Source organism: Lepidochelys kempii, chromosome 21 (assembly GCF_965140285.1).
Source record: "Lepidochelys kempii isolate rLepKem1 chromosome 21, rLepKem1.hap1, whole genome shotgun sequence".
Classification (NCBI taxonomy): Eukaryota; Metazoa; Chordata; order Testudines; family Cheloniidae; genus Lepidochelys; species Lepidochelys kempii.
In genome coordinates this window covers 7,864,090-7,891,979 of record NC_136400.1, presented here as the reverse complement: position 1 = coordinate 7,891,979, position 27,890 = coordinate 7,864,090, and the positions used below count along the sequence as shown (strand labels likewise).

At 51.1% G+C, this 27,890-nt stretch overlaps 1 protein-coding gene across 2 annotated transcripts in view; it reads right to left on the bottom strand.

Annotated features, from left to right (window-relative positions):
- PLEKHA6 (pleckstrin homology domain containing A6) overlaps positions 1–23,824 on the bottom strand; it is a 139,148-nt gene extending 115,324 nt beyond the window's left edge. Inside the window, exons 1-3 of one of the 2 annotated variants that reach the window (XM_073320380.2) lie at positions 23,691–23,824; positions 22,887–22,963; positions 21,188–21,245 (exon numbers count right to left, since the gene is read on the bottom strand). In XM_073320380.2, the coding sequence (XP_073176481.1) occupies positions 21,188–21,245; positions 22,887–22,963; positions 23,691–23,773 (218 nt within the window). In that variant the 5' untranslated portion in view covers positions 23,774–23,824. Of the gene's footprint in view, positions 1–15,966; positions 16,095–21,187; positions 21,246–22,886; positions 22,964–23,690 lie in introns of those variants that run through there. The other variant, XM_073320382.2, reaches the window with a different exon arrangement.
- Positions 23,825–27,890: the final 4,066 nt, after the last annotated feature.

Below are 27,890 nucleotides of genomic sequence, written 5' to 3'. Positions count from 1 at the left end.
GAAACTGCAGCAGACTTTATATATACACAGAGAATATATATAAAGTCTGCTGCAGTTTCCACGGTATGCATCCGATGAAGTGAGCTGTAGCTCACGAAAGCTCATGCTCAAATAAATTGGTTAGTCTCTAAGGTGCCACAAGTACTCCTTTTCTTTTTGCGAATACAGACTAACACGGCTGTTACTCTGAATAGTTAAAGGAATCTCACAAAAGTGGGTGACTGGGCAATGAAATGGCAGATGAAATTCAATGTTAGTAAGTACACAGTAATGCACATTGGAAAAAATAATCCCAACTATACATACGAAATGATGGGTTCTAAATTAACTGTCCCTACTCAAGAAAGATCTTGGAATCATCGTGAACAGTTGTCTGAAAACACTTGCTCGATGTGCAGCAGCAAAGAGAATGTTAGGAACCATTAGGAAAGGGACAGAGATAATGCAGAAAATATCATATTGACATATATAAATCCATAGTATGCCCACACCTTGGATACTGCATGCAGTTCTGGTCACCCCATCTCAAAAAAAACATATCTAAGAATTGGAAAAGGTACAGAGATGGGCAAGAAAAATGACTGGGTTATGGAACAGCTTCCATATGAGGAGAGATTAAAGAGACGGACAGTTCATCTTAGAAAACAGATGACTATGGAGGATATGATAGAGATCTATAAAATCATAACAGTTAAGAAAGTGTTATTTACCCTTTCACATAACAGGGGATGAAATAATGGGCAGTGTTAACAGCTTGTGCGCGCTTTGGGCCTCATGCATGGGGCTGTTATGCCATGGAGAACAGACCAACCAGAGGGCTCTGCACTTAACGAGTGGAGAAAGGCAGAGATCTCAGATTAAAAGAAAGGCTATAGCTAGCAAGGGTCAGACGTGCCCACACAGCCCCCTCGGCCTCAAGCCAAACTCCTTCGACAATAGGACCCCGCCCCAGGAAATACTCTGGGCAACCAGAAAGAACAGAGACTTGAAATAGGAGCGCTGGTCTCTAGAAATCCTTCCTTTGGAATCCACGGCTCAGACTCCTTTCCCCACAGCCCCTGACTTGGGCTCAGAACAGGTCAAGACAAGTTAAAGCCGATTGAGCTAATCCGTCACTTTCTTACACCCGGCCGAGGATTACGTGGAGGTTGGTTTTATTTTCCAATGTGCCTCCCACCGTCAAACCCTAGGTCTGTCCCCACTGCACAGCTGGATCTCAAGTAAAATCCAAGGGCTGCACAGAGACCACTACCACGGCTCTTCATCTGAGGATCTCAAAGCCTTTTACAACAAGCAATCACTTAGCTCCTCCAATGGCCTTGTGAATTAGCCCCTTTTTGCAGGAGTGGAAATTGAGGCATGGAGAGGAACTCAGTGAAGGTCACACTGAGTCAGTGGCAGAGCTGCGAATAGGACCCAGGAGTCCTGGGCTCCCCATACCCTGTTTTTCCCCTGAAGTTTTTGCCCTGCAGTGATCGTGCATGTTGATGGAAAAAAGCGCTCTGGGTGCTGAACAATCACAAAAACAATTTCTTATTCATTAATAAAAAAGCTTTTTTTTTTTTTTTTTTAAATTAACCCTTGAACGGGAGGGGGGAAAAAAAGCATCCCATGAAAAACCAGCTCGCAGTTTCTGTCCAGCTCTGCTGCTGAGCCCCTGGCTCTCCTAACTTCACCCAGAGCCGGGGGACAGCGTAGTAAAGCCCTAGGGACAGGCAGATTGTATGCACGCGTGTGCACATTTTCACCTCATTGTGCAGGGCTGCCTTTTCCCCTAGCCTCTCCGTCCCCAGGACCTCATCCAAAGACAAGTGAAGTCAATGGAAAGATTCCCATTGACTTTGGATCAGGCCCTGTGTATACAGAGATGCTTGGTCTGCTGCAGTCCACAGTCACTTGCTATGACAGGATATTGGGAGAGGCGTGCTGGGCACCCCCCAGACCCCCAGGGGCATCACCCATCTTCCCCCAGCCCATGAGGCAAGACTGTCTCAAGCCCAGTGTGGGCAGCAATGGGAGGAGGGGGGAAGAAGAGAGAAGTCTCCAGACTCCCTGTGCCACCCCTTCCCTAAACCTCCATCTGTGCTCCAGCGCCCCTGTAACGGAGACCACAGACAGCACAGAACCCCAGCAGCGAGAACCCGACGGCCCATGGCAAGGGACACACAGCAAGGGATCCCAGCTGAATGCTACCGCCACCCCACGCAACCCCAGGAAAATCAACCACCTCCACCACCCTCCCCAGCTAACGCCAGCCCTGATACACCCCATCTGATCTGGTTGTGCACGGACACATTCCCGCAAGCACAATCCAACAGGTCCCACAGTGGCTTCTGCACAGGCTTAGAAGAGCTGTGGGATGAGAGCTCAGACCACACCGCCTGCTCCTCCCCAGCAGCACCTGTACTGGAAGAGCCGAGAAAGCCGTTGGAGGCAAACTGGGGGTGCACTGTAATTAGCTCTCACCAGCTCCACCACTCACCCAGCCCCTGGGACTGCTCCGTAGCCAGAGGGGGTGGGCCCCCTGCCTGTTCTTAAATAAGATACTGTGTCACCTCTCAAAGTCAGGAGGCACCTGGGTTAAGATTTTCTCACATTGACTCCCCATATGCTGCGTCTCTTTTCGCAGCTCAGCGGGGGGTTGTTGAGACCAGTAAGAGACTAAGGGACAATCTGGAACGGAGAACATTCCCAAATTGGGTGGGGTTTTCTATCAGTTTTCTGTAACCGCCTGGGATTTTCTGCCCCCTCTCACCATTCACAGTCAGCATTCGTTCCCCCCTCTTGCTTTTTCCTGCTCTCTGGCAGAGGACCATTCGCCCCAGGAACCAGCAGGCTACCCCCCACCAAGGTCCTCTTGCAAACATCCAGAACAACATGTCCTGCTCCCCTTCCCAATGAGGGCGAGTGGGCTGCAGACTGAATCTGTGGGCAAGTCATCTGTGGTACCAGACAGCCGGCCCTCCCCCCCAGAGCACCCAGATAAAGCACGCCAGAACAATGCTCTTCCGGACATGCGGCCTGGCACTGAGAACGACAGAGGAGAGAATCAGTCCCAAAATCAGCAGCAGGCTGCTGCCGGCTGGGGAGAGCAAGTGGAACCGGTATAGCAGGGCTGGCAGTGTCATGCCCCCCCCCAATCCCCGGTACAGGAATATGGGTGCTGTCCGGCTAGTCTTGGCTTTGCAACTCCTCCATGCTTGGATGTCACTCCCAACGGGAGCTCGGTAACACTGCGGGCTGGGTGCCTAGCTGTATACACGCCCTGCAGCGGCTGACTTCAAACCTCTTCATCGTCCATTCCGATCCACGGGGACGCCTCCCACAGCCGGCCTAGCTAGCCAGAACCAGCGGGCACCACCAGAGCCAGCATGTTCCTGAGGCTGACTGGCCTGAGCCTGCGGGCACGGTCAGCTGCCAGTGAAGTCACCGTGCAGAGGGAGCTCAGCAGCCTGCATGATCAGCCCCTACGCGTGGGGGAGGGAACGGAGGGCAGCAGTTCTGCGCTGCCCTCAATTCGTCTGGGCGGCCCAGGCCCCGACCTTCCCTTCCCTTCCCTTGAGCGCTAACGGCTGGGAGCCCCCCCGAGCGGGGCTCAGGTGGAGACTTGGATCCATGGCTGCTTTGAGCCGGGCGCCATTTCTGCACCACCAGTGCTGCGGCTGCTGAACTGTCGAGGGTTACATAATTAGCCCGGGAAAGCGAGTGCTGACCCTGAAGGAGGAACAAGAGCCTCTTGCTGTTTGGCAGCAGCTCCTGTCCCTGCTCGCCCGGGAAAGCCACAGAAGGAAAAAGGAGGAGGGGGGCCTGAGTTTGGATAGCCAAGGAAGGTGCAGGGCAGCCCAGAGACAGTATACTGGGGCGGGGGCTCGCCCAGCCTGGCTCTCCCATGAAAACGCTCCGTGCGCCCCCGGGGCCTGAATGAGCCACCCAAACGAGCCTCCTTTCCCTTCTCGACCTAGGCTCTTCTTTGGCTTCCCCCGCTGCACTCTCGGAGCCCGCACCCTCCTGAGGGAGGGAGGCATAGGCTCCATTTCACAGCAGGGGCACTGTCAAGGCGCTCGTGGACACATGGATTTATTCCTGACGATCTCCTTGGGGTGGACTCTCTAGTCTGGACTAGGCCCGCCTTGTTCCTGTCCATGGCTTACGCTAACTCGGGACAACTCTCATTCCACAGGAACGGCCTCACTTGGCGTTTAAACGCTACCTTGAAAACCACGGGGAAATGGGGAAAGCCACAGGGGAGCCAACCCAAAGTGCTGGGGACCTGCCAATTTAAAAGCAGCAGCAGCTGGAGTTGGGCAGGGAGGGCGGAGGATTGGTGCCAAGAGGAATCCTGCAGGGGCAGCCCTGAGGAAGCCAGGGCAGACTGCACCCTGGGTAGCACCAGCTGAGAAGGAAGCGAGCTGGGAGGCTGGCTCTGCGTGAGAGGGGGAGGAACCAGGCTGTTTAGCAACAAAACAGGGTGTTTGTCGACATGGAGCACCCGTTGCCAGCCTCCCACAAAAGCCGGCTCATTATCCCCTAATTATTGCCTTGGCAGCTCCTGCAATTAACGCCTGCTTGAGTGGCTGCTGTAGGGGGAAATAAAGGGTTAGAGAGACATTACAGTCAATCAGGCTGCTGGAGGGTTGATCAGAGCCCAGACCACCAAACTCCTGTGCTACGGGACCCTGGGGGCAATGGAGGAGGACCCAGAGGCATGTGGCCCCTACCTGAGATGGCTCAGGCCTAGCAGAGGTAACCAGGAGTCTCTTGGACCGAACCCCACAGAGAGTCACCCACTTCCAGCTTCCCTGATGTCATGGAGACCAAAATGCTCTTCCTCTCTTTGGGGTTTGGGGGGGATGCAGTAGAACTTCACCCCCTTGGCTGGGAGGATTCCCACCTGCCAGAAGCTGCCTTTTCCATTGCAAATCAAACAAGGAGGGACAAAAGCTTTGATTTTCCTGCAAATGGGGCATTTTTCACCACTTCACACTCCCCGAACCCCGGACCGTCAGGAATGGTTCTGCATTGCTCAGGAGAGAGGAAGACTGGCAGCTAGGCAGCAGCAGACTCCTGGAAGTGGGGATTTCATTGCATGAGAAGCTTGTGTTGCTTCCAGCAAAGGATCTCAAAACACTTTGCAGACACTGATAAATGGAGTTGCATACATCCCTGTAAGGTGGGTCTTATCCTCAGTGTACCGATGGGGAAACTGAGGCACAGAAGACTTGACAGTGCCAAAAGGGGCCTTAACAAATTGGGGCAGATTAGAATCCACATTTCCTGACTCCCAGTGTCTTAATGGTGACTGGTCAAGGGGATGTGAGAGAGAGCAGAACGCTTCAGTGTCCGTTTGCTTCACTCTGATGTATGAAGGTTGCATCGAAAAGGTATTTTCCCCAAAAGTCCTTCCCCCCGCCACTTAGAAATACCAAGACTCTCAAGTCTCCCTGGTTTAAAATGAAGGTCGCCTTGGATGACCCAGAAATAGGGAGTGGGAGGTTTCTTCCCTTCTTTGGGGGATTAGGGTGTCAAATCTTTATCAAAGAGCTTTTATCTTTGTCGATTTTAAGACCAGAAGGCACCCTTATGATCTAGTCTGACCTCCTGCATAACACTGACCAGAGAATCTCCCCCGGTGATTCCCGCATCCAGCAGAATTGTCTCCTGACTCTTTGAAAGGTCTTTGGGTTTAACAGAAAAAGAGAAAAATGCCTACAAAGTGTTACACAACCCAAGTACAATTTGCTTCTTCTCTTAAGTAAGTTAGCTTTCCCTGCCTTGTATCCCCAACATCAAAACACTCCTAGGTCTTTACTCTACTGGAGTTTCCCATGAAAAACAGGTTTTGACAAGAGCTGATTTGCTAGTGTAAAACCACGTTCCAAGCATCTCTATGCATCACAAAGGGCTCAAGCTGATTTCCCCCCCACCCTTCTACCTCCCAGCTGCAGGTCACCTCTAGCCACAAGTATTGTCCTTCCTTCAGCTCACTCCAGAAACTGCTCCACCCTGCACGCTGATGAACCCTGCTCAACAAGAAACAGACTCATCCCACCGCCACTCTGACTGCAACGCACAGAACCAGGGCTGCATATCAAACAGCTGCAGCCAGAGCCCTGCTGGAAGAGAGGGAGACGCTTTGGAGGGAGCTGTACCCATGGGCTAGGTTCGCTGTGGCCAAGCAGCAGGAGACAGGAACAGCCCTCTGAAGAGCTGGCCGGGCATGCCGGGGGACGCTGTCTAGCAATCTTCTTCTTCTGCCCAGCCCTGGCTTGTGGGGCAAAAACACCAGGTGCAGGAGCAGAAGTGACTCTGTCTAGTACAGCAGTTCTGAACCAGGGGTCAGAGGCCCCCTGGGGGGCCACGAGCAGGTTTCAGGCAGTCTGCCAAATAGGCCTGGCATTAGACTCATTGGGGCCCACCACTGCCCTGAGCCCCGCCACCTGGGGCTGAAGCCAAAGCTTGAGCAGCTTAGCCTTGCAATGCCCCCCATGGCATGGGCCCCCATGCAATTGCCCTGCTTGCTACCCCCAAATGCCAGCCCTGGCTTTTTTATGCAGAAAACCAATTGTTGTGGCACAGCTGGGCTGTGGAGTTTTTATAGCATGTTGGGGGGTGGGGGGTTAAAAAAGAAAAAAGTTGAGAACCCCTAGTCTAGTACACTGGCAGTATGATCGACCCCTCCAATAGATGTCGTGTCCTTTTTATTAATTAATTAATTATTATTATTACCACCTTTCTCGATTCTAATCCTTCGAGGTGCTCTCCGGTCACATGTTCCAGCTTTGCTATGCAGCTGAGGGCTTGCAACTTTCATTAAAACAAAACACAACACCCCCCCACACACACACACACCATTTTCCCACCAGGAGCTGCAACTTTAAGAAATACCCTGACTACCGAGAGAGCTGGCAACGTTGCAGAGAAAAGGAACCCACCAGCCACAGTGATGGCAGGGGGAAGTGACAGGTAAGGGGGAGTGATTTCCCCCCATATGCAAAGCACAAGATATTTATTTGAAATACAGATTATTTTATTTCAGATTAAGGAAAACAAAGTCAAGCGGGAGAGACAACAAGCGAGCAGTGACTGCCTCTAACATTCCATATCTGGAAGGCAACACAAGAGAGAACTGGGGTGGCCGTAGGTAGAAGAAATTCCTCCCACGCCTAAAAGATACCCTGCACAGAAAGCTTAATGACGCCTCTCCTTTAGTTTCCCAGCTCCCACACAGAACAGGGGCGTTGGTAGGAGAGGAAACAGCAAGGCAAAAATCCTGCAGGGCTACTAAGGGTTAACCAAACCTCACCAACCACCAGGGAGGATTAGGCCGTAATGCACATGTCTGGATGGTGTTTGCACTGAATTCTATTCCAACTGACATAAGGTCTGGGCTGGAGATTGAGCAGGGCTCTGGGATCACTCTGGCCACCGCCCAGGAGACAGGAGGGCGTGCAAACACGCACACAACCCTCTCCAAACCACTACCAGGGAAAACAGGAGATGCTGGCACTGAGCAGCACTGCAGGATGCTAGTGGGAGGGAGCCACTGAGCAGTGAGGGGCTCAGCCAGCCAGCTGCTAAGACCGTGCCCGCACGGCCCAATGCCTTTGCCCTATGCCAGTCGAGGACAGAGGCTAGGCAGCACTGACAATTGCCTGCCATGGGATTTGACAAAGCAGTTCATTGGCAAAGGGCTTGCCAGGCACTGACAGCCCATGAAGAAGCCATGGGCCTGGATTTCTCCATCAAGAATGGGGACCCTCTCCACTGGGATGTGGCATGCACCGCCAGGAGATGGCAGCATGCATCCCCAGCAAGTGAGCCCCCAGACACAGGCACCTCCAGCACCATCTCCTTAGAACTCAGGCGCCGCCCAACCCTTGCACCCCTCTTCTCTCGTACAAGATCTCTGCCTGGACAATCTCCTCTGGCCGCAACGGCGCCGGCTCCCAGCTCTGTCTCCAGAGGGCATGATTCACTGAACGCCAGGCTCATCCCCTCTCTGGCGCTCCGGCCTCAGAGAATCTCACCGTTAGCCCTTCCTTCTTCCTCCCCAGCTTCTCCAAGGCCAATTACTGCTACCCTCTGGTTTCCATGGGAACTCCACAGGCAAAGCTGGCTCCCCAGCAAGGTCAAAGATTACCCAGCGTGGATGCCGAAATGCAGCCACGTGTGCAGCTGCTGGAGGCACAGGCCCATTCCAGAGATAAAGCCTAAAGCCCAGTGCACCTCCACCCCCATCTCACCTGCCCCCCCGTCCTTTGGGAAGAAAGGGATGCAGGGCCCTACGGAGCCCAAAATTGGCGCTGTATCTTTATCACAAACCTGCTTCCCTTTCTGGACCAGAGAGCTAGCGAGGCCATAGACACAAGCGGGCCAAAAAGGACAGCACCCTCGGGACCTGCTGGGTTGAGCGCTGCAATGGACGGATGAGGCAGGAGGGGCTCATTTGGGGAAGCAGCTGCACATTCGGGTACACTCGTTAGGTGAGACTTAAAATGGGGCCACGTGTCTCCCTACATACAACACCCGGCGCTTTTAAACAACGCCTCCCACCGACTTCAGGGGAACCGTCCCCCGCGCAAACAGGTTTGGGCTGAGGTCTCAGAGGGTGGCTACTGTATCCCAGCCAGTTCACCCTGCCCGACTCGTTAATCAACCCAGCTGGATGGGCCACCCTTCGCATGGACCGCATATGGTTACCAGACATGCAAGAATTTTAATATCTCTGCCCTTCTCACCAGGAGTTCCAGAGTTTACTGGGTTCTGAGAGACCAAATTTTTTCAACCTTAAGTGCCTACAGTTATACCTCTAAGGAAGAGGCCTAATGGCAAAGGTTCTGAGCACCCTATTTCCAAACAGAGTCAAAACTTCTGAGAACGAGAAGTGTCAGGCCGTTGATTACAGCATCTAACGCTCGGGGCCTGAGTGTGAAAGCATTCAGCCTCTCTGTGCCCCCGTGTTTCCATCTGTAAGACGTGGGTGAGAACACTGGCCTGCTTTCATTCATTACTGACTGTAAAGTACTTTGAGGTCCTCAGACAAAAGGCACCACAGAAGCCTACTGCAGGCAGCTGAGTAGCGTGCGTGAGGGCTTGTCTATAAGGAGAGTTAGTGCACGGCCAGCCAGGGCCTCAGTCCGCAGCACGCCAAGACTTTTACTGCACGGTTGCAGCGTCCACATAGTGAGCTACTGCACAGCAAGCTGGTGGACTACACCCTACACACTGAGTAGACAAGCCCTTTGAAAGATATATATACACTCCGTCCCCCCACTGCTATCTACTGGAGAAAATCAGAATAGTTGACCTGTGTATCATACACTCCATACTGCAAACACCTAAGGGAGAGTCTCCTTTAGCTCAGGAGCCTGTGCTTTTGTAATCAGAGGGTCTAGATTGGCCCTGGGAATGAAGCTCTGAATAGTCATGGTTGTCAGCAGATTGAACACTGTCCAGGTCCCAGGTGCTGCAGATTTGTTGAAAACCATTATTATTGGATTTTAAGGGCTTGGCAGGCTGCCTCCTGCTGGAATTGCAACTGCTTGACAGCTCCATTCCCCATGTGGCTCATTCTGTCCTAATTTGCCATTTCTCAAGGTGGCAAAAAACACACTCCAAGACATTCAGAGTGATGGGAGAGTGGGAAGAAAAGGACCAGAAGAGCAGCTGCAGCTTCCCCTCCAAAGAGGCACTGCTCTCCCCCCTCTGGGCTGTGCACAGCAGCCCGGAAGAGCTGTCCACGTGGGCGCTCTGACAGCAATAAGCCTGGCTGGGGAAACAGGAGGTAATTAATTCAGATGTGTGTGTGTGGATGTGAAGAAGAAGGGGAAAAAAAGCCATCTCCCTCCTCCTGAGGGGCTCGTTCCACCTTCACTCCAGCCAAGTGCTAGAAAGCCAATATGGTCTTATTAATTCCAGGCTGCAGAGCAACATGCAGTGCCTGATAATGTCCTTGTTCCAAAGGAAACTGTTTCCTCTGGTAAAAATAAATCCCCTGTCCAAGGAGCCCTCCCCCACTCGAGGATACTTTCTAAGGCCGCTTCAGCCACTTGTGATGTTTAAGTTTCCTGGGTAGCGGTGCCAGCCGTGCCGCCCTCCATCTCCTCCTGTACCTACGAGTGTGCCTCCCTGGAGACCTCTCAGGCTGGATTTCAGAACACAAGGACCCCTTGTGTGAACAAAGAAACATCCTTCCAGGGAACCTCCCAGGAACAACGCCTGCCTCTTCTCCCCTCTCTGCTGGAGCATTTCAGTGAGGATCTGCCACTCTCGGTTTCACTTCCGACTCCCAGATCTGTGCAGATTACACAGCCATCACAGTAGCCATCTGGCAAAGGGGTAAGCTGTGCCCAGCATGGCCTTGAGGGATAACAGGCTTGGAGTATTCACGATGGGAGGATGTCATTAACGTCATTCAGGGATCAGATGAGGCCAGGTCAGGGGTTGCTGGGCACCGTTCCAAGTGAAAGGTACTTGGTGTGTTTTTTATTGGACCAGTGAATTAGTTTATTTACACTGGACTTCAGACCAACAAAGTCCTTACACGTGAACCTAAGACAGCTCCTACAATGCACCTCCCATCTGACCTGCCCATCTCTAGTCCAGCCCTAGAGTATGCCCACCCTCAGCTCCTTTGATGCACCTTATTCTTGCTCTCGATTTATTCCTGTGTCCTCCCACAGCTGTGGATACACCTCACTCCTGACCTGCAAATCCCGCCTCTCCCCCAGTACTGCCCTCACCCCCACCAGAGCTCTGCCAATGCACCTCAACCCCAGAGCTGCAGCCTCCCCCTGCTACTCCAGTTCTGGGCTTCACCTGAACAGAGAAACAGCCTGTCATGCAGAGTTGTGTGAAGAGCTGCACAATGCCCACTCGGGTTTCTCTAATTCCTCCCAGGCATGGGTGCGAATGAGCTGCTGGCATTTTGTCGAGCCCCACTTCAAAGAAGTCTAGATACCACCAGAGTGTCTACACAAAGACTTCCACCACTGTGAGCACAGATGGAGCCATACTAGTGGGAGAATCCTGCGGGCAAGCAAGGCCTAGGAGCTAGAATGAGACACACACAATTCCTGCTCACTTAGGCCCCTATAAGTCTCTGGAAGAGACAGTGAATGTAACTCTTTCTGCCACTGTGGCATCTTTTAAGGGCACAGCCTTTTGCTTTGCTGACCGAGATGCTCTTTTTATTCATCTGTTTCAAACACCATAACCCACAGCACCTGGAGCAAGCTCTGTGCAGCGGGGATGGGCACACATGCAGAGTTCTTTCAGCTCCCAACTAAAACCTTCCAAAGCATCATCAACCTATCCTGAAGGACTACCCATCACTCTCACAGATCTTGGGAGACAGGCCAGTCCTTGCCTACAAACAGCCCCCCAACCTGAAGCAAATACTCACCAGCAACCAGACACCACACAACAGAACCACTAACCCAGGAACCTATCCTTGCAACAAAGCCCATTGAAAACTGTGTCCACATATCTATTCAGGGGACACCATCATAGGGCTTAATCACATCAGCCATACTACCAGAGGCTCGTTGACCTGCACATCTACCAATGTGATATATGCCATCATGTGCCAGCAATGCCCCTCTGCCATGTGCATTGGTCAAACTGGACAGTCTCTACGTAAAAGAATAAATGGACACAAATCAGACGTCAAGAATTATAATGTTCAAAAACCAGTCGGAGAACACTTCAGTCTCTCTGGTCACTCAATTACAGACCTAAAAGTGGCAATTCTTCAACAAAAAAACTTCAGAAACAGACTCCAACGAGAAACTGCTGAATTGGAATTAATTTGCAAACTGGATACAATTAACCTAGGCTTGAATAGAGACTGGGAGTGGATGGGTCATTACACAAAGTAAAACTATTTCCCCATGTTTACTTCTCCCCCCACCCCCCACTGTTCCTCAGATGTTCTTGTCAACTGCTGGAAATAGCCCACCTTGATTATCACTACAAAAGATCCCCCCCCCCCCCCGCTGGTAATAGCTCACCTTAAGTGATCACTCTCATTACATGTATGGTAACACCCATTGTTTCATGTTCTCTAGGTATATAAATCTCCGCACTGTATTTTCCACTGAAGGCATCAGATGAAGTGAGCTGTAGCTCACGAAAGCTTATGCTCAAATAAATTTGTTAGTGTCTAAGGTGCCACAAGTCCTCCTTCTCTTTATGCAGAGTTCTGGGATCTGACTCTCCCTAGGTCAGGGGTCTGTGGATGTACATGTGTAAGAGGAAAAAGAAAAGGAGTACTTTATGCATCCGATGAAGTGAGCTGTAGCTCACGAAAGCTCATGCTCAAATAAATTGGTTAGTCTCTAAAGTGCCACAAGTCCACCTTTTCTTTTTGCGAATACAGACTAACACAGCTGCTACTCTGAAACATGTGTAAGAGGAGGGGCACACACTGGTCTAAGTTTTAACCATCTCATCTGCAGTGACAAACCCTTCGAGGCCACGCGTGGCTCCCCAATGCCGTGGAAATCTCCAGTTCCCAGTACGACACCTGAAAGAGTCAGAGGTTCTGCTCCTCAACAAGAATTGCTTCTCAGTCATCTTCCAAGCCTGTGTTTCTAAGGCCCTTCCTGCCGGACACGGCAGCTGCAAGCCACAGCCAGGAAACACAGAGCACTCTTCTCCTGCCCCTCAGGAGGGAATACTCTGCTCCCTCCATTGCCGCCTCACCCTGAGCAGGGGGAACATGGCTGTTGGGACCAGCCCAAACATTCCTGCCGCTAACGAGGGCAGGAGAGAAGAAGTGACCTCAGTGATGAGGGGGATGCTTGAATCTCATTACCAGCACAAGACAAATGAAAGACTCATCACTGAGTGAATTCATGCAGATTTATTCACACCTGGGGCAGAGACATCTTGGGATCGGTCAATGCCCACACCTGAAATGCCACCGTGTAAATGCACAGTATTCCGATTGCCTGTCTGGCCAGGGGAGACGGTGTCAGCTCCTAATGCCCCCTGCCCCAGAGCAGCCAAGAAAGCAAAGGGTGAACCGAGCCACATAGCTACTTCTGAGAGGCTGCCGTTAAGGAGCGGGGGGATCTCCCTTGGGGCTGGGGGTAGGGATGCCTGGTAGAAAAGAACAGAGCTAGCCCAGAAGAGAAAGAGGAGATTGGAGTGCTGGGTAGAAGAAACTACTTGGAAAGAGATGATGTGCCAAGTAGTAGGAAGTTAAGAGGCCTGGCAAAGGCTGCCCCACTCACCTAGTTTTAATTCTGCTGGTCTTGGGTTTGTTTTGTATTAGAGAGGGTAACAATTCACCAGCCCATGCACCAGCATTCAGAGGCCCCCTCCACAGAGCATCCCAGACTCCACTATTGCATGGGAGCTTTCCTCCAGTCCTGCCCCAGGTGGGGAAGGGACTTTGACCCCTCCCGCTCCCATGATGCATCTCTAATCTTCGTTTCACTTGGACTAAACAGAATCACGAAGGGCAACGGGATGCTCGGGGGATTCAGAGATGGAGAATTTTACCTTAAGGCCCAGTTGTTGGCCAGTAGGGGGGACTACATGAAGAGAATTTGCTGGGTTCAGTCCAACTCTGAGCAGATATGACCACAGTGGAGACAAGCCACCCACCACCCAACAGTCCCATTGTGAGCAAGCTTAGAAGAGGACTGTCTGCGCCATGGGGGGCTGAATTCCCCTTTCACCCATCGAGCAAGTGCCACCAGGCCAGGGATGAGGCACAGCAGCAGGGTGAGGCTCACCTGTACCATGCCTGCTCTGGGGACGGAGAGGCAGGTACTCTCCAGAACGGTCAAGCCAGCTCCTCACACCAGCATTAAGTTCACAAAGCAAAACTACACCACAATGTAATAGACTTGATGATACATGCAAAATCAGCCCAGGTGATGAATCAGAACATCTTCCTTGAGGTTTAACAGCAACATACTAAAGCATCACTTGAATGACAGGCTCATAACAATCAGCCAGGATTTATTCCTTCAGCCCCTGCATAGTAGAACACCTGCGCGCACTGGCTAGTTGAGTGCATTTGGGATCTTTAATAACAAATACACATAAATAAGTATTGACCATGGCTCCTGGCAGAAGAGGAATGTGCTTGTTTTCTGGTAGAGACACCAACAATTGGAAGTCCCAGAGACAGGCTGGGGTTTCCTTTAAGTGTCAGACAACATCTCAGACGACATCGATCGTGATCTGTTTAGGCTGTAGCCTAAGCAAAAGATCTCTCCAGATCTGAGACTAGACCCAACAATGCACGGCTGTTAGGGAAGATATGGGTTCAGCCTATTACAAACAAATCGTTAGGCATAGAGGCCTTTCTGTATGTCACTAGACTGTACAATGTGGCCATTTTGGACTTCAGAGGGGCAGCAGGCATAGAACCCAGATCCTCCTGTTCCCAAAGCCCAGGCCTCTGTCCGTTGGGCTAAAGGAGAGTCTCCAACCCACTATACTAGTAGGACATGCAGTTGAGTATGTCCAGATCCATTCAGTAGAGCACAATGACAATATCTATTACATTTATACTTCCCCTTTTTTTGCTGAGAGGTCTCTCAAGTACACATGCAGGAATCACTTCTCCAGCACTGAAATGCAGCCATGGCTGGTGCAGAGCATGACAGTTGTTGCTGGCACAGATGCATCACACAAAAACACAAGGTGATGAAGAATTCTTTATCGAACTGAAACTGCAGGGGAAATTTAGTTTGGCAGAATGTAGCAATCCACATTGGAATTTGGCCAAGACAATGGGTCCCCCCAGCCCCCAATGAAACATGCCAGGGATCTTTACTGAACATACTGGTCAGGGCTCAGTTTTGCCTGGCACCTTCTCCAGCAACATAGCACCTCTGGGGCATTGGCTACAGGACTGTCTTAGAGGGGAGACTGCCACATTCTCAATCACCACCAGCACTCCCTCAGGACAGTGCACTGACTCCAGTTAGCCCTTCCAAGCAGCATCCTGCAATGGAAGCACATTGTAGTCTAAGGGTCAGAGAACAGGACCAGGAAGTCAAGTTCTAACCTCAGCTCTGCCACATCACTTTCCCTCTGTGCCTCACTTTCCCCACCTGGAAAATGAAGAGCCCCAAAAACACAACAGATCCCCCCCCTTACCTCACAGATGTGGTGTTCCTCCAATCTCACCTGATGCGTTTTCCCTCTCTCACCATATCCCAGGCCCCCCCTCTGAATGTGCTCTGTCCCTTTGAACACTGTTGCCTCGTGCCTACAGACCTTCTTTCCTCCAAGAGGACATACACTCAGAAAGCCATTTGTGCAAAGGCAGGGCCCACCCCTGGCTGCTTAGATCCCCTTTCCCTTAAGAAGGGCTTGGGTCCCCAGCACTGGTGGGATGCCAAAAACCAATTGATACAAACTGACAAGCTCATCAGGGTGTCACCGCAACAGGGACGCGAGATCACTACAGCCTCATGAGAGCTTGTCAAAGCCCCCTCTATGGACATTCGTCCACTCACACGCTATAAACATACACCCAGGCATGCACCACAAACGCATACAGAGCAGGGGAGCCTCTTGCTGCCCATGAAGCCGGCCGACACACACTGCCCCCAGGAGCATGCACTGGCTGGCACATTCAGCCCTGGTTGTGGCAGCAAAGCTCAGTAATATTCATGGCACAGCGCAGCAAGACGGCTGTCCATACAGAAACTGGGGGAGGGGGGGAAGGGGGGGGATGCAATTCAAGTGCAGGCTGCAATAGACCAGGAATCTGGCATCTAGAAGCCTCCTTGCCAGGCGGATTCCCTGCACTGGAGGAGGGGAGCTCTGCGCTTGAAACATTTATCCTTCACCCTGGATATAATTAGCATCCTCACAGCCTCCATGATCCAGGCACCTGCCAGGGAAGCAGCCCAGGTCGGGCGCCGTGGTGAAAGCGGTTGCCAGCACAAGACTGTGCATGATGTCAGCTATTTGAGGCATTAAACAAGGACTCACCGTGCTGCCGCTCCGCGTCCCTCCTCGCCGTGTGGCTAGATCCCAAGCCATGGTGACCCTTCCTTGCAACTTCCTCCGGCCAGATCCCCTTCTCCTTCCCTGCAGAGCTCCCTGGGGAATGGAAGCCGCTGTCTCTCTCCCCCCCCACCCACTCAGATCCCCCCCCCCCCTCCCTCCCTTGCTAGTCACTCATCTCTGTCTCCAGACAGTCACCGGGCTCAGCTCGGCAAGAAGATGCTGCTGCGGAATCCGGCATCCTTCCCTGGGAGCCGGAGCTGGGCATGCTCCATGCGCTCCCGAGGGTACTTAAAGGTCACGTGATGCCTGAGCTGTCATTTCGAGCAAGAAGTAAGTAGTAGGGGAGCAGGATTAACTCTGTCCTGATCCTAGGAAGAGCAGTGACAGCAGCCCCCCACAGCTGGGTGACCCCTTACAACCTGGCAGGCCACGCAGTTTAATCATTACTGTCACCCGCATGGAAAGGTGGCTAACGTAGGGGATGGGGCCACGCCAGGACCACTGAGCGGTGCCCAATCCTGCAGCCTTGACTCCCATGAGTAACCCCGCCGCTGTCAGGGAGGCAACTCAACAGAGTAAATGCACCAGGATCCACCCCTGTACAGTGGGGCTGGGTGTGGATTTTTTGGCTAACCCTTTGGGGTTTTTTGCTGCAAATGGTTTTGGTTAAAACCAAAACTGTTCATGACACAGGGTCAATTTCTACGAATCTCCCGTCTGGAAGAGAGCTTTGAAATGGTCACCATGCCCCATGCCGACATTTTTGAACCGGAAAGTTTCAGTTTTTCGAGTCAAAATGACTTTTTCATTTAGAAATTTGAGTCAATGAAGACTTAAAGAGATAAAGAAGAAGAATCATAGAATATCAGGGTTGGAAGGGACTTCAGGAGGTCATCCAGTCCAACCCCCTGCTCAAAGCAGGACCAATCCCCACAACCCATTTCAACTGAAGCGAACTCAACAACCTTTTGGTTGGCAAAATTTGAGGTTTCAACTTTTCAGCCCAATTCGGGATGGGAAGCATATGTCAATCTTGAAAATGTTCACAGGAGAGGAAAACGGCTTCCTGCCCCAGTCTCCAGTACATCACCCAAGGCATGCAGTGCCACCTCTCACCAGTGCAGGATGGGCATCAGACAGTGTCTTGTTCAACCTAGCTTTATTCATGCCATGTGACTGGGCACCACTCCTTCCCCTGGGAAACAATTCCCAGCTGGAAAGGTCTCACTACGGGGGTGTCTGTACTTGGATTCTTACAGTGGATTTTTCAATAGCACTCAGCCCTGGCTTAACTCAGCTCCCATTAAGTCAGTGGGAGGTTTACTACCTATCTCTGGTACTTATCTGCCCCCCATTGCTGTAGTATCTGGACATATTTAGTGTATTTATCCACACAACACCCCTCTGAAGCAAGGCATGGCTATTATCCCCATTGTACAGATAGGGAACTGAGGCACAGAGAGACCAAGTGACTGTCCCATGGCCACACACGGGGTCTGTGGCAGAGCAGGGAATTAAACCCACATCTCCCAAGTGCTAGGCTAGTGCCCTAACCACTGGGCCATCCTCTTATCAACTCCAATGGCCTAACCCCGTGGACAATGCTGAGTGCTTCTGAAATCCTGTACATATCCATGATCTAACCTGTGTTACTATAACAGCATTATAGAGCCTAGGCTGCAGCTTAGGGTTAAAACACTGCCGGGGCAAATGTTTGCATGTTGTCCACATTCACTTCCATCCCAGTGCTCCCAATTACACTCCCAGCAGCAGCAGGGAACACGATCGGGGGGTTGTTTGAAGACTTAGCTGCCCCCGGGGAAGCAGCTGCCCACAGCCACCTTGGGTTTGACTTGTGGTTGCTGGGAAAGGCTCTCTAAGGAGCACAGCCCTTGAGCATCTGGATGTCCAATTATTGATGCAGCATGGACGTCAGCATGAAGGGGAACTGGTAACAGGCTGATAGGAGGGAAGAGAAGCAGTGAGACAGACAGACAGACAGACTCGTCCTCAGCAGCCAGCAGACAGACACTCTACAGCTAACTTTCAGCACAACCCTGAATGGGCACAGGCCTCTTTAAGACACTGATTAACCAGACTGTCTGGCCACAGCTGTTCATTGTTGTCCCGTTTGAGCAATAAGAACCTCACGGTACCTTGCTGAGAAGGGTGAGACACCAAGATCCTGGTGCTCAGGGATCAGAGCCAGAGATTTTCTGAGCAACAGGCGGAGAGTTCTTAACTGAAGAGGGTCCCTTGCTGGTGCAGGGGCCTGGCACACAGCACTGCCCTGGTTCTCCCTGCCCTGCCGGGGACCACAACATTAAGAGAAGTCACCATGCTGGGGGGAGGCGGGGGGAGAGAGGCTATTCTCTCCCCCCTCCAGCAGTGCAGGGCTCTCTGGCACTGGAGCAGAGCCAGAGATGTGGCTGGCACAGGGTGGGGGAGGGTCACAGGTTCTCTGAAAAGAAAAACACCCTTGATCCTCTAATCCATGTTAGCCGGAAGCTTTAGGGGCTGAGAGGGGATTGGCTTTCACTGAATTCCCTGCCCCACATCTCCAAACCCCTCCCTCACCGGTGATGGGCTGAGGACCCAGGTTAACCCCCTCCCTGCCAGGCTTGTAGGGCTAAGGTGACCTTGGACCAACAGCACTGCTAATGAATAGCTACCTAGGTGCAGGGCCAGCACCATCTGGGGGCACGAGGCCTTCCAGCCCGAGTCAACAGACGAGGGCTAGCAGGGCTCATGCTCGCGCTCTAAAACGGCTGTGTAGAGTAGACAACGCTTTGAAGTCGCATCTCAGGCTGCAGGGAGCTCAGGCCCTGAAGCCTAGGGAAGGGCGGGCTTCAGAGCTCCAGCCACAGCTTCAAATACAGCTAATTTTAGAGAGCCAGCTGAGCCTTAGCCTTTCATCCTGGGTCAACAGACTCACTCCAACATCCTGTGTGGGCACCTCTTTCGCAGTCCCTTCCCCTGTTCCATCGGCCTCTCTCTTCCCCCTCCACCCAGCTCGCCCATCGCTGACCTCTGACAACCGCAGGCCCCACAGCCCCACCGTAAATTTGGCCTTGTCCTGCAGCCCTCTCCCCCACTGCCAAAATGCCCTGCTCCCCACCCCACAGTCCAGGGATTTCTAGGGGCCCAAAAGCCAGCACTAGGAGAAGGTCAAGGGCAAACGCAATTGGCGAGGCAGGCTGTCCTTAAGGAGGTGAAAGTTACATCACAGCCAGGCCCAAAGGAGGAAAAGGGATATGCCAGCACAAGAGACCAGGGGAACCTCACGAGCACCCTTGCATTGGCACCTGGGGCTGGAGGGGCAGGGGGCTTGGCACAGCTCCTGACAAGAGTCAGCCTTCAGCCGGAGGCTGTTTCAATCCCTTACCCCTCACCACAGTGGGAGAAGCCGTGGCCCACAGGCCGGTGGTCAGTTCTAGAGCCCCTGCGCCTAGAGCCCCTGCTTCCTGCTCTGGGCACAAAAGGGCCCTTCTTTTTCAGGGCACAATTCTGATGAACAGAGCGAGGCGAGGCAGCAAGAGAGGAAAGTGCTTTCTCCTTGCCGCCTCCGTGCTGGGGAGAGGAGTCCAAGCCCCCAGCCAGCACGGAAAGCAACAGCCAACGCTCCCTTCCTCCCCAGAGGGCCAGGCTGACCGAGGGGCTGGAGCAGACAGGGCAGGGAGCGATTTCACAGAGCCAGTCACACTAAAATGGTGGCTAAGGAGGACCAATACAGTAGCCCTGATGCTAAGCTGTGTTCTCTTACCACCCACCACCCTCCCCCCGCATCACACTGGCACCAAAGGACACTCAAGCAAGATTCTGCCCACCACGCATTTTAGCATGGAGGGTTGCGCCTCACGTGTGTGGAAATGTGAAGGGACACACACACACACACACACAAAAACAGACCTCTAAAGCTGCCCGTTGTACATTTCCTGCACACTTTGGCACCACCTCGTGGGAAGCTGTTGCAAATGCGGCCACACCACCAGCACCTTGCATGGCGGAGCACTTTGCAGGGAATATGCAGATAGTATGGAGAGCAGCAGGCAAACAGAACTACACAGAGCACAACAGACAGGAGGGGTGGCAGAGGAGGAAGCTCTAGCCAAGGCACCTGGGCAAACCCTCTGCTTACAGCTTATTATTTGGTAGCTCCTAGGAGCCCAATCAAGGCTCAGGGCTCAGCTGCACTGCGTGCTACACAAGCAAGTAACAGAAGACAGTCGTTGCCTAGAGAGAGTATGATCTAGGCCGCTAATCAGCCACCTTAGGATTTTTGATCTCTCAAGGTATTTATTGCACCCAGTGCTGTGGCCTCTTCAGATTCTGTGATGTCACTCTGCAAAGCAGATAGCACCATGGTGTAGAGATCTTCTCTGAAACGCCAGCCACAAAGCAAGCTGGAACTCTGCTTAGTGCCTTGGCAGAAAGGAAGGCTGAACCAAGTGGCCCAGGAGCCATAATCCTCCCATCTGGGGCGTCAGCATCCGTTCCACAGCAGCCCACTGCAGAGTTACAGACAAGATGGCCCCGATTTAAGGCAGGAAGTGAATCAGAGAGAAAGCACCACTGCTCCCCCCCAAAAAATCCTGTTTAAGAGATATGCAACCCCTAAGCAAGATGGGAGGATTTTGCTGATTGCAGCAGGTCATTTAGGCCTCTGAAAGGCATTGTCTGGGTATACAAGGACAAGGCACCGCATGCTGCTATCAAGCTTCTACCTAGTTTCCGACAGTGCTAACACAGGTTCCACTCCACGGCTTGTAGCAACACTGGGAGCTCTGCCACCGATGAGGTTTTGGCTGCTACCCTCCTTTTCAGCATTGTCCTTTAGTCCCACTGAGGGCAGGTGCAACTGACTCAGTGCAGCCGGAGCAATGCGTGATCTGAAGATAGCAATTGTCCACCCAACTCCACACCCCCACCCACTCACCCTCCACCAGCACAGCGGCGTCTGAAGCAATCCTACCCACAGCATAGCTGCATACTGTGCACAAGAAGCTATCAAATGTTATAGCAGTGTCAGCCCCACTTGCCCTTCCAACATTTCAGTAATTACCCAATAGTTCTGTCCTCCCAGTTTATACCCACTCCCCCAGCCCAGAAAACAGCTAAAGGCATTTGCTGGGGGGGGGGGGGGGGGAGTAGCTCCTAAAGTTAGCAAACAGCAAGAAACAATAATAAAAACCTTCCCACTTACTTGATAAAATATATGGCCCCCTGGCATGTGGTGCCTGTCTCCCAGCCTTTGGGCAAGTCTGAAAAGATACAACAGCAAAAGCAGACGTCATTCATCTGTTCAAGAGCGGAACTCCCTGTTGCAGGATATTACAGATGCAATTTTTAGCTTATTACCTTTCAAGAAAGCACTCATTTGAATAAGAATATCTTATGCAGTTACATTAGGCAAGCTCAAAATTATTCCAGGATACCAGCTTTTGGGGCACAAACTGATTGCCAGCTAAGCTCAGAGGAGCTTCCCTCACGTGAGGTAGTATTGCACAGTTACCTGCAATCTTTCCAGTCTCCCACCCATCATTGGTCACTGTTGAGAAAAGGGAGGGACCAGAGAGACAATGAGCTAGTTCTAGGGAGGCAGGAGGTGGGGTACCGGAATAGAAGGGCCACTGAGTCAGTTCCAGTCTGACAACTCTGTCTGTTCCCGAGTTACAAACCCATTACTATGCACCTGGAATGCGGCATCTCAGGAAATTTCAGCTGAAAGTGACCCGTCTTGACACCCTCCCTCCCAACCCATGCGGAGTCAGAAATTACAACCCATGTTGTTTTTAGCTCTTCCCCTATGGTTTTACGAGGGTCTGGCTGAAGCACACAGAGGACAGCAGCACAGAACTAGATTGTGGGACAATTCGCTTGTTCAGACGCTCACAGCATTTCCAAGGGCCTAGTGATTTGAGCCCCTGCCTCAAATGTGAGGCCCCGTAAAGAGATCCAATTTTCAGAGAGAGCTGAGCACCCGCCCTTGGGAAATTAGGCTCCTTACAGGCCTTTCAAGTCAGGCCCAGTTATGTTCCCTGCATGTGTGCTGTGAAGTTACATAAAAACAAATACTCTTGCCAGAAGGTTGTAATGTAACATGACTTGATTTCTTAGAATTCAGAAGGATAACACATAAGAACCCCAAATCAGAGACACACAAAGCAGGCTGCACCCTAAAACTGAGAGGCACAACTGACCCCCAACTTACTGGCTGCAAACTGACACCTGCTCCCAGGCTTCACTGCAGGGGCCCCCTAGCATGCAAGCAGGGCCAGGGAACCCTTCCCCCCAACCTCCACATTCAAAGAGATAACTTGCAACTCCCACAATCCTCCGTACATCACAGCTCACCCACTCCCCTTCTGAAACCCTTTGGGTGTATGCAGAGAGACAAATTCAGTGTCCCTAAATTGGAGTAGAACGTTGCAGACCACTGGAAGCGGAACAGTTTGTTAAGCTAGTTTAGTTTTCACCGCTGAGGCTACAAGAGGATTTCCAGTATTTCACTCAGCTTGGTATAACTCTTATTTCTAGCCAGTTTTGCTCTCTGGCTCCCTCTCACAGCAATCCAATGCTAGCATGTCTGGGTTCTCAGCAATACAAGGAATCAACCCCCCTTTTCAACACTGTTAGAGACAAACACTGCTAAAACTAGCCGACATTTCACATTGGCTCTTGAAAGAGGTTGATAGTATTGGCGTAAGGAGCAAAATGTATTAACCCCTTCATCTCTGGATTGTTTACAAGGTAGCTCTAGAAAAGATCCTCTAACACTGACAGCTGCAGGATGTTCTATTAACTGTGCAGAGGGGGAAGGGAAAACACATGTGACCAGGAGAGCAGCTGCAGTCTTGACAACACAGTCGGCCATTGGCAGTTTTAGCAGGCTTGTTCCTTACCTCTGCTGGCAAAGTGCCCACTCTGGATGGGGGATCCGGTGCCTGGGTGCACCCAGCTGGTAGATTTTGTGTCATCGCTGTGAGGGACAACAACAGAAAGTCAGAACATGCACTTGACTCTGGGGAGGACTCCTATCCTGGCTTCCCAAATACATCACACCTGTCTGGAGGAGCGGGGTAGGTGCTCACCCTGCTGCCTGCAGAGGGGAGCTTTACAAGGGCCCTTTTCTATCCCTTTTCTGGAGGTCCCCAGTAGCATGAATGGGAAGCAGAAGGGAGAAGGTGAAGATCAGGGATAGGGCTGGTCTACAGCTTCCTCAAAGGGCTTGCCAGACAGCAGATCCTATCAGTGGCTGCACTATGGAGGGGCTCCACTCCTTCCAATAGTTGTGCCAGGCTCCAGGGCACGAGAGAAGGAGTATCAGCCAGGTCACCCCTGAACTCCTCCCAGGCAGTGAAATAAAAGGGGGGGAAGGGAATGAGGAATAAAAATGCCTGAGGTCTGTGTAGGGTCAGGTGTGGAGGCATCAAGGGGACTAGTAAGAACTGGGGGTAAACCCCTAACTCCCACAGCCCCCAGTAATTCTGTTACTCCCTACACTTGGCCACAATCCCCCTCTTCTTCTCTGTGCCATTCCTTCTGCCTTGTCCCCCTCTCCCACAGCTCTTCTGCCAAGCCCCCTTTCCCACCACTGTCCAGACACCACCTGGCTCAGAACATGCACTAGATTGTAGAGGGGGGAGATGAAAAACAAACACACACACACTGCAAGTAGGAAAACAAAGAAAGCCAGCTGAACATACTTGATGAAGAAGACTCGCCCGCCTCCACACACTCCATACGTCCACCTGCCAGGCAGGTCCAGCCAGTCAATGTCATCAGCCATGGAGCCCCTCTGCTGCAGGACACCAGCAGATAGAGAGAAATCCAAAGCCACCCAACTCAGAAGTCAGCCACTCCCACCTGAGTGCTCCTTGCAAGGCAGGGCTGGAGGGGAGAGAAGGCTGGCTGCTGCTTAGTACCTAGAGAAACCCTCTACAGCCAGTTCCACCAGGAGACAAACACTTGTTTAGTTCAGACCTTCCAGCGAGATTCTGTTTGCTGCAAACAGCCGTGAGGGGTGGGGGGACCCATAAATTTAACCCTGTCAGAGGCAACCTGCTGATTTGCCCATGACCTGGAGCACACAGGACATTCCTGCAGCACCAGCTCCCTGCATGACTCTTAGGGCTAGTGCATAGCCACTTCCTTCACTGCCTACTTTATTTAATTACTATCAATTAACTCGTGAGTAATTATGACATCTTCACTCCCTTCTCCTGTTAACTTTAAACACTGTCAAATTCTTCTGCTTTTCAGATCTCAAAGCCAAGTGGAGGCAGTATGCAGGGATCGTGGTTACTATTCACAGTAGTATCTGGGCTGTCCAACAGGTATTCGCTCTCGCTCTTCACAGCCTCTTTTAAAGGGGATAGGTGGAGTTTGGGTGGCACCTCTTACAGGGCTGGGGAGACTGGAAACAAGGTGATCCCAAGTGGCTGCACGTCTGCAGTACTTTTCAAAACCCCTGATGGCAGTAGGGGGAAGATTCATTTTGAAACATTGCCTGAAAAAGATAATGCAACAAATGAAGGACTCTCTCTCCAAATGAGTGGGACTGGACAGGGCTGAGCTTTCTGCTCAAACTGTGGGGAATGGAGCTTGCCTAAAGCCTGGGAGAGGGACATTTCAATAGCTCTTTGAATGACTGGGAGCGACAAACATGTCTGATAAGTCACAGTGTAGCACTGAAGAAATGGATGAGCTTGGTTTTGATTTAGAGTCAGTCCTTGGGTGATGGTTTTGCACGACAGAGGTGCCACCATGTTGGTGGATTGGCTAGGCTAATGTTGGTTGTGAGAAGAAGGATGGCATTACGGCTAAGGTGCTACCCTGGGAGATCTGGGTTCAATGCCTGGTTCCGTGTGACCTTTCGTAAGTCACTTAGGCCTCACTACGTCAACCACCTCCGTGTAGCAGTCCTGCTGAAATTAATTCCATTACTCATGAGCCTAAAGTTAAGCGTGTGATTGGGGCTTTAATCTCTCTGGGCCTAAATTCCCCATCATTAAAATAGGAATACTACTACTTCATTTGTCCCACCCTATGACTGCAAGAGTGAAATCCCAGCCCCATTGACTTCACCCTAAATTCTTTGGAGGGCAGGGACGGTCTCTTACTGTGTGGCTTTACCACACCTGGCACAATGGGGTCAGGGTCTCGGCCGCATACCATAACAGAAATAACAAACAGGGAGCCTTCCAACCCAGATGCTTTCAGATTTGTAGGCAAGGTACTACAGTAATATAAATAGTGAATAATCATAATAAACAGCTAAGGATTGGTGCTTAGAGCTGGTGCACAAAGGGACAGTGCGTACTGTCACTTTTGGCAGACACTTCTAATGGACAGACTCCTAGAACCACAGCAGCAGGGGTGACTCAGCCGTGGCTTCTTTTGATCCTGGGATCTGGAACATGTGGTTTCAGGCCAGGAACAGATTCTGTGATCTGTCTGGCCAAGTTAAATAGTTTCAGTCTTTTTCAATAGATGAGGAGGGAACAACAGAGTTGGCTTTGGGACAGGGATTGGGGTTTTGAGCTGGTTTAAGTTTAAAAAAAAGAAAGGTTTTAAAAGTCAAATGTCACAAGAGATCTGTTCATAAGATGCCCTAATCCTAGGTGAGGTGCTGTGAGGTTAAAAAAAAAAAAATCACATTTTTCAACCCCAAACTTCTTTTCCCACCCTTGAGCCTGCAAACATACACATCCGTAACTTTACTTATGGGAGCAGCCTCATTAACTGTAACAGGGCTCCCCACATGTGCAAGGGCCCACTAGCGCTTAAGAGTTTGCAGGCTCTCTAATCCCCTACTCCTGCAAACTGCTCTGGACAGGTAAAACCTCTGTGCCCATGATTCACCCTATTTAAGTTAACAGGGCTCTATCTGGGCATAGGGGTTTGCCCTAATGGCATGGCTTCCTGGATCAAGGGCCAAACTCATTCCGTTTATTTTTCTGCAATTGAATAAACTTTGTGCATGATATAGATACCTAGGAGATGACAGGAAGAAGCAGGGCCCATCACTATTCACTGTGCAGTTGCAGGATCCTGAACCAGATCCTCATCCTGCAAACACTGGTTCACAGACCTAACACTAAACATGGTGTGAAGTCCCACTGAGTTCAATGGAACTGTTAAAAGTTAAACACAAGCACAAGGGTTTGCAGGATCAGGGAACATGTGGTATACGCTCATTTGATCTTAAAAAGAGTCTCTTCCTTCCCAGGGTAATTCTCCTGGGTAAGCTGATTCTCCCCCCACCCTGTGGCTCCTTTTCCCTATGTACTCGGGGGAAATGCCTATGGCAATTAAGAACTTGCTAATCCAATATTACCATAAGGAACCAGCATGAGCTGTTCCAGACTCCAGGGTAAATAATATGTGGATTTTTGGAGAGATTTAATACTCTCCTTGCCAAGAATCCAGAGCTGCTCCAGGCTCTGTCCTGTCAGGTGAAAAAATCAACTTTTGTTACTTTCCACAAGAGATTTTTTCCCTTCTTTATTTCTTAATCCAATGGAAACTCAAGTGGAAAATACCAGCAGGGTGTTGGGTTTTTTAAAAACCTTCCTTAAACATTCCTTCACCAAAAATACACATCTTAGGAAGTGAACAGGCACATAGACGCACCATACAAACTACTGTTGTGGTAAGACTTTGCACTTGTCTGCAGCATGTCCGCTGAGGCTTTCAAAGCACTTTGCAGATCTACATCCATCAAACATCACAACCGGCCTTGGTGGTAGGTCCGATTACTGCCCTTTTGACAGATGGAGAAACCAAGGCACAGAGAGGTGAAGAAACTTCCCAGAACATCTTGAGAAGAGAACCCAGGAGTCCCCATTCCACTTTTTCTCAGAGAGCTTCATCAATGGGCTCCCAGCTAAAAAGATCCAGATCTGTTAAGTCTATGACACAAATGCAGGAAAACTCAGGAGATACAGAGAAAAGCTGAGTTAACTCACACGCTGCCTGTCAGCTTTCCTGGCATAGGCTGGTGTGTGTTGCAACCTTGACATTGCAGTACTAAAAGTGTCATTACAGTACTAAAAGGAGGGTGTAGGGAAGAATGCATGAATTACATTAATAGTAGGGCACGTCAGGGTGAGGTGCAGTCCGAAAAGGAGGAGACTTGCCAAGCATCCCTGTGCGTAAGGAGGAGCGCAGTCAATCACAGCTTATTTTTAAAAGAAAGGATGGGAGCTCAGAAATTATGTTCTGCCAATTAGTTGCTATCTGTCAGCTGGTGAGAAGTCCAGTCTGTACGGTGCTGTTTCTGTGCTGAGGCCGCTTCCCAGCCAAGCGTACTTGGTGCAATCCAGTTCTGGTTTAGGGGCTGGAGCCAGCTCAGCACTGTAATGAGGTTTGTAATACAAGTGGCTAGACTGACCACTGATTACCTCTAGATAATGCTAAAAGCCTTTGCTTGCAGAGATTGTGAATAGCAGTGCGATGTGTGTGGCTCAGTTTAAAAAAGGAAAGGGGGGCAATGCAATCTACTCATTCTAGGTCACTCTTTTAGGTCAAAGTACGTTGAAAAGGACTGTGATAGGTGGAGCACTGATGCTATACACACATAGGTACAGCTTAATGGTTGAAGAGTTAAGTAGGAAATTCCTCCCGTCCTTGGAACCACAAATTCAAACTGTCAGGGCAAACTTAGCCCTTCATCCTTCTGAGGCAGATAAATCAAATGCTCTGAGGTTTATTTTATGCAGATCTTTCATCTGGGACCTTATCTACTAAGATTCCAGGAATGTTAAAGATGTACAGGACTTCGTTCTGTATGGGAAGGAGCCACGCCACTGCCTTTGGCCCACGTTCCCCTATCTATGCTGTGCTACTGGCTAGTCAACCCCAGAAATGCATAAAGCACTTGGAGCTCCTTGCAGACGAACGTG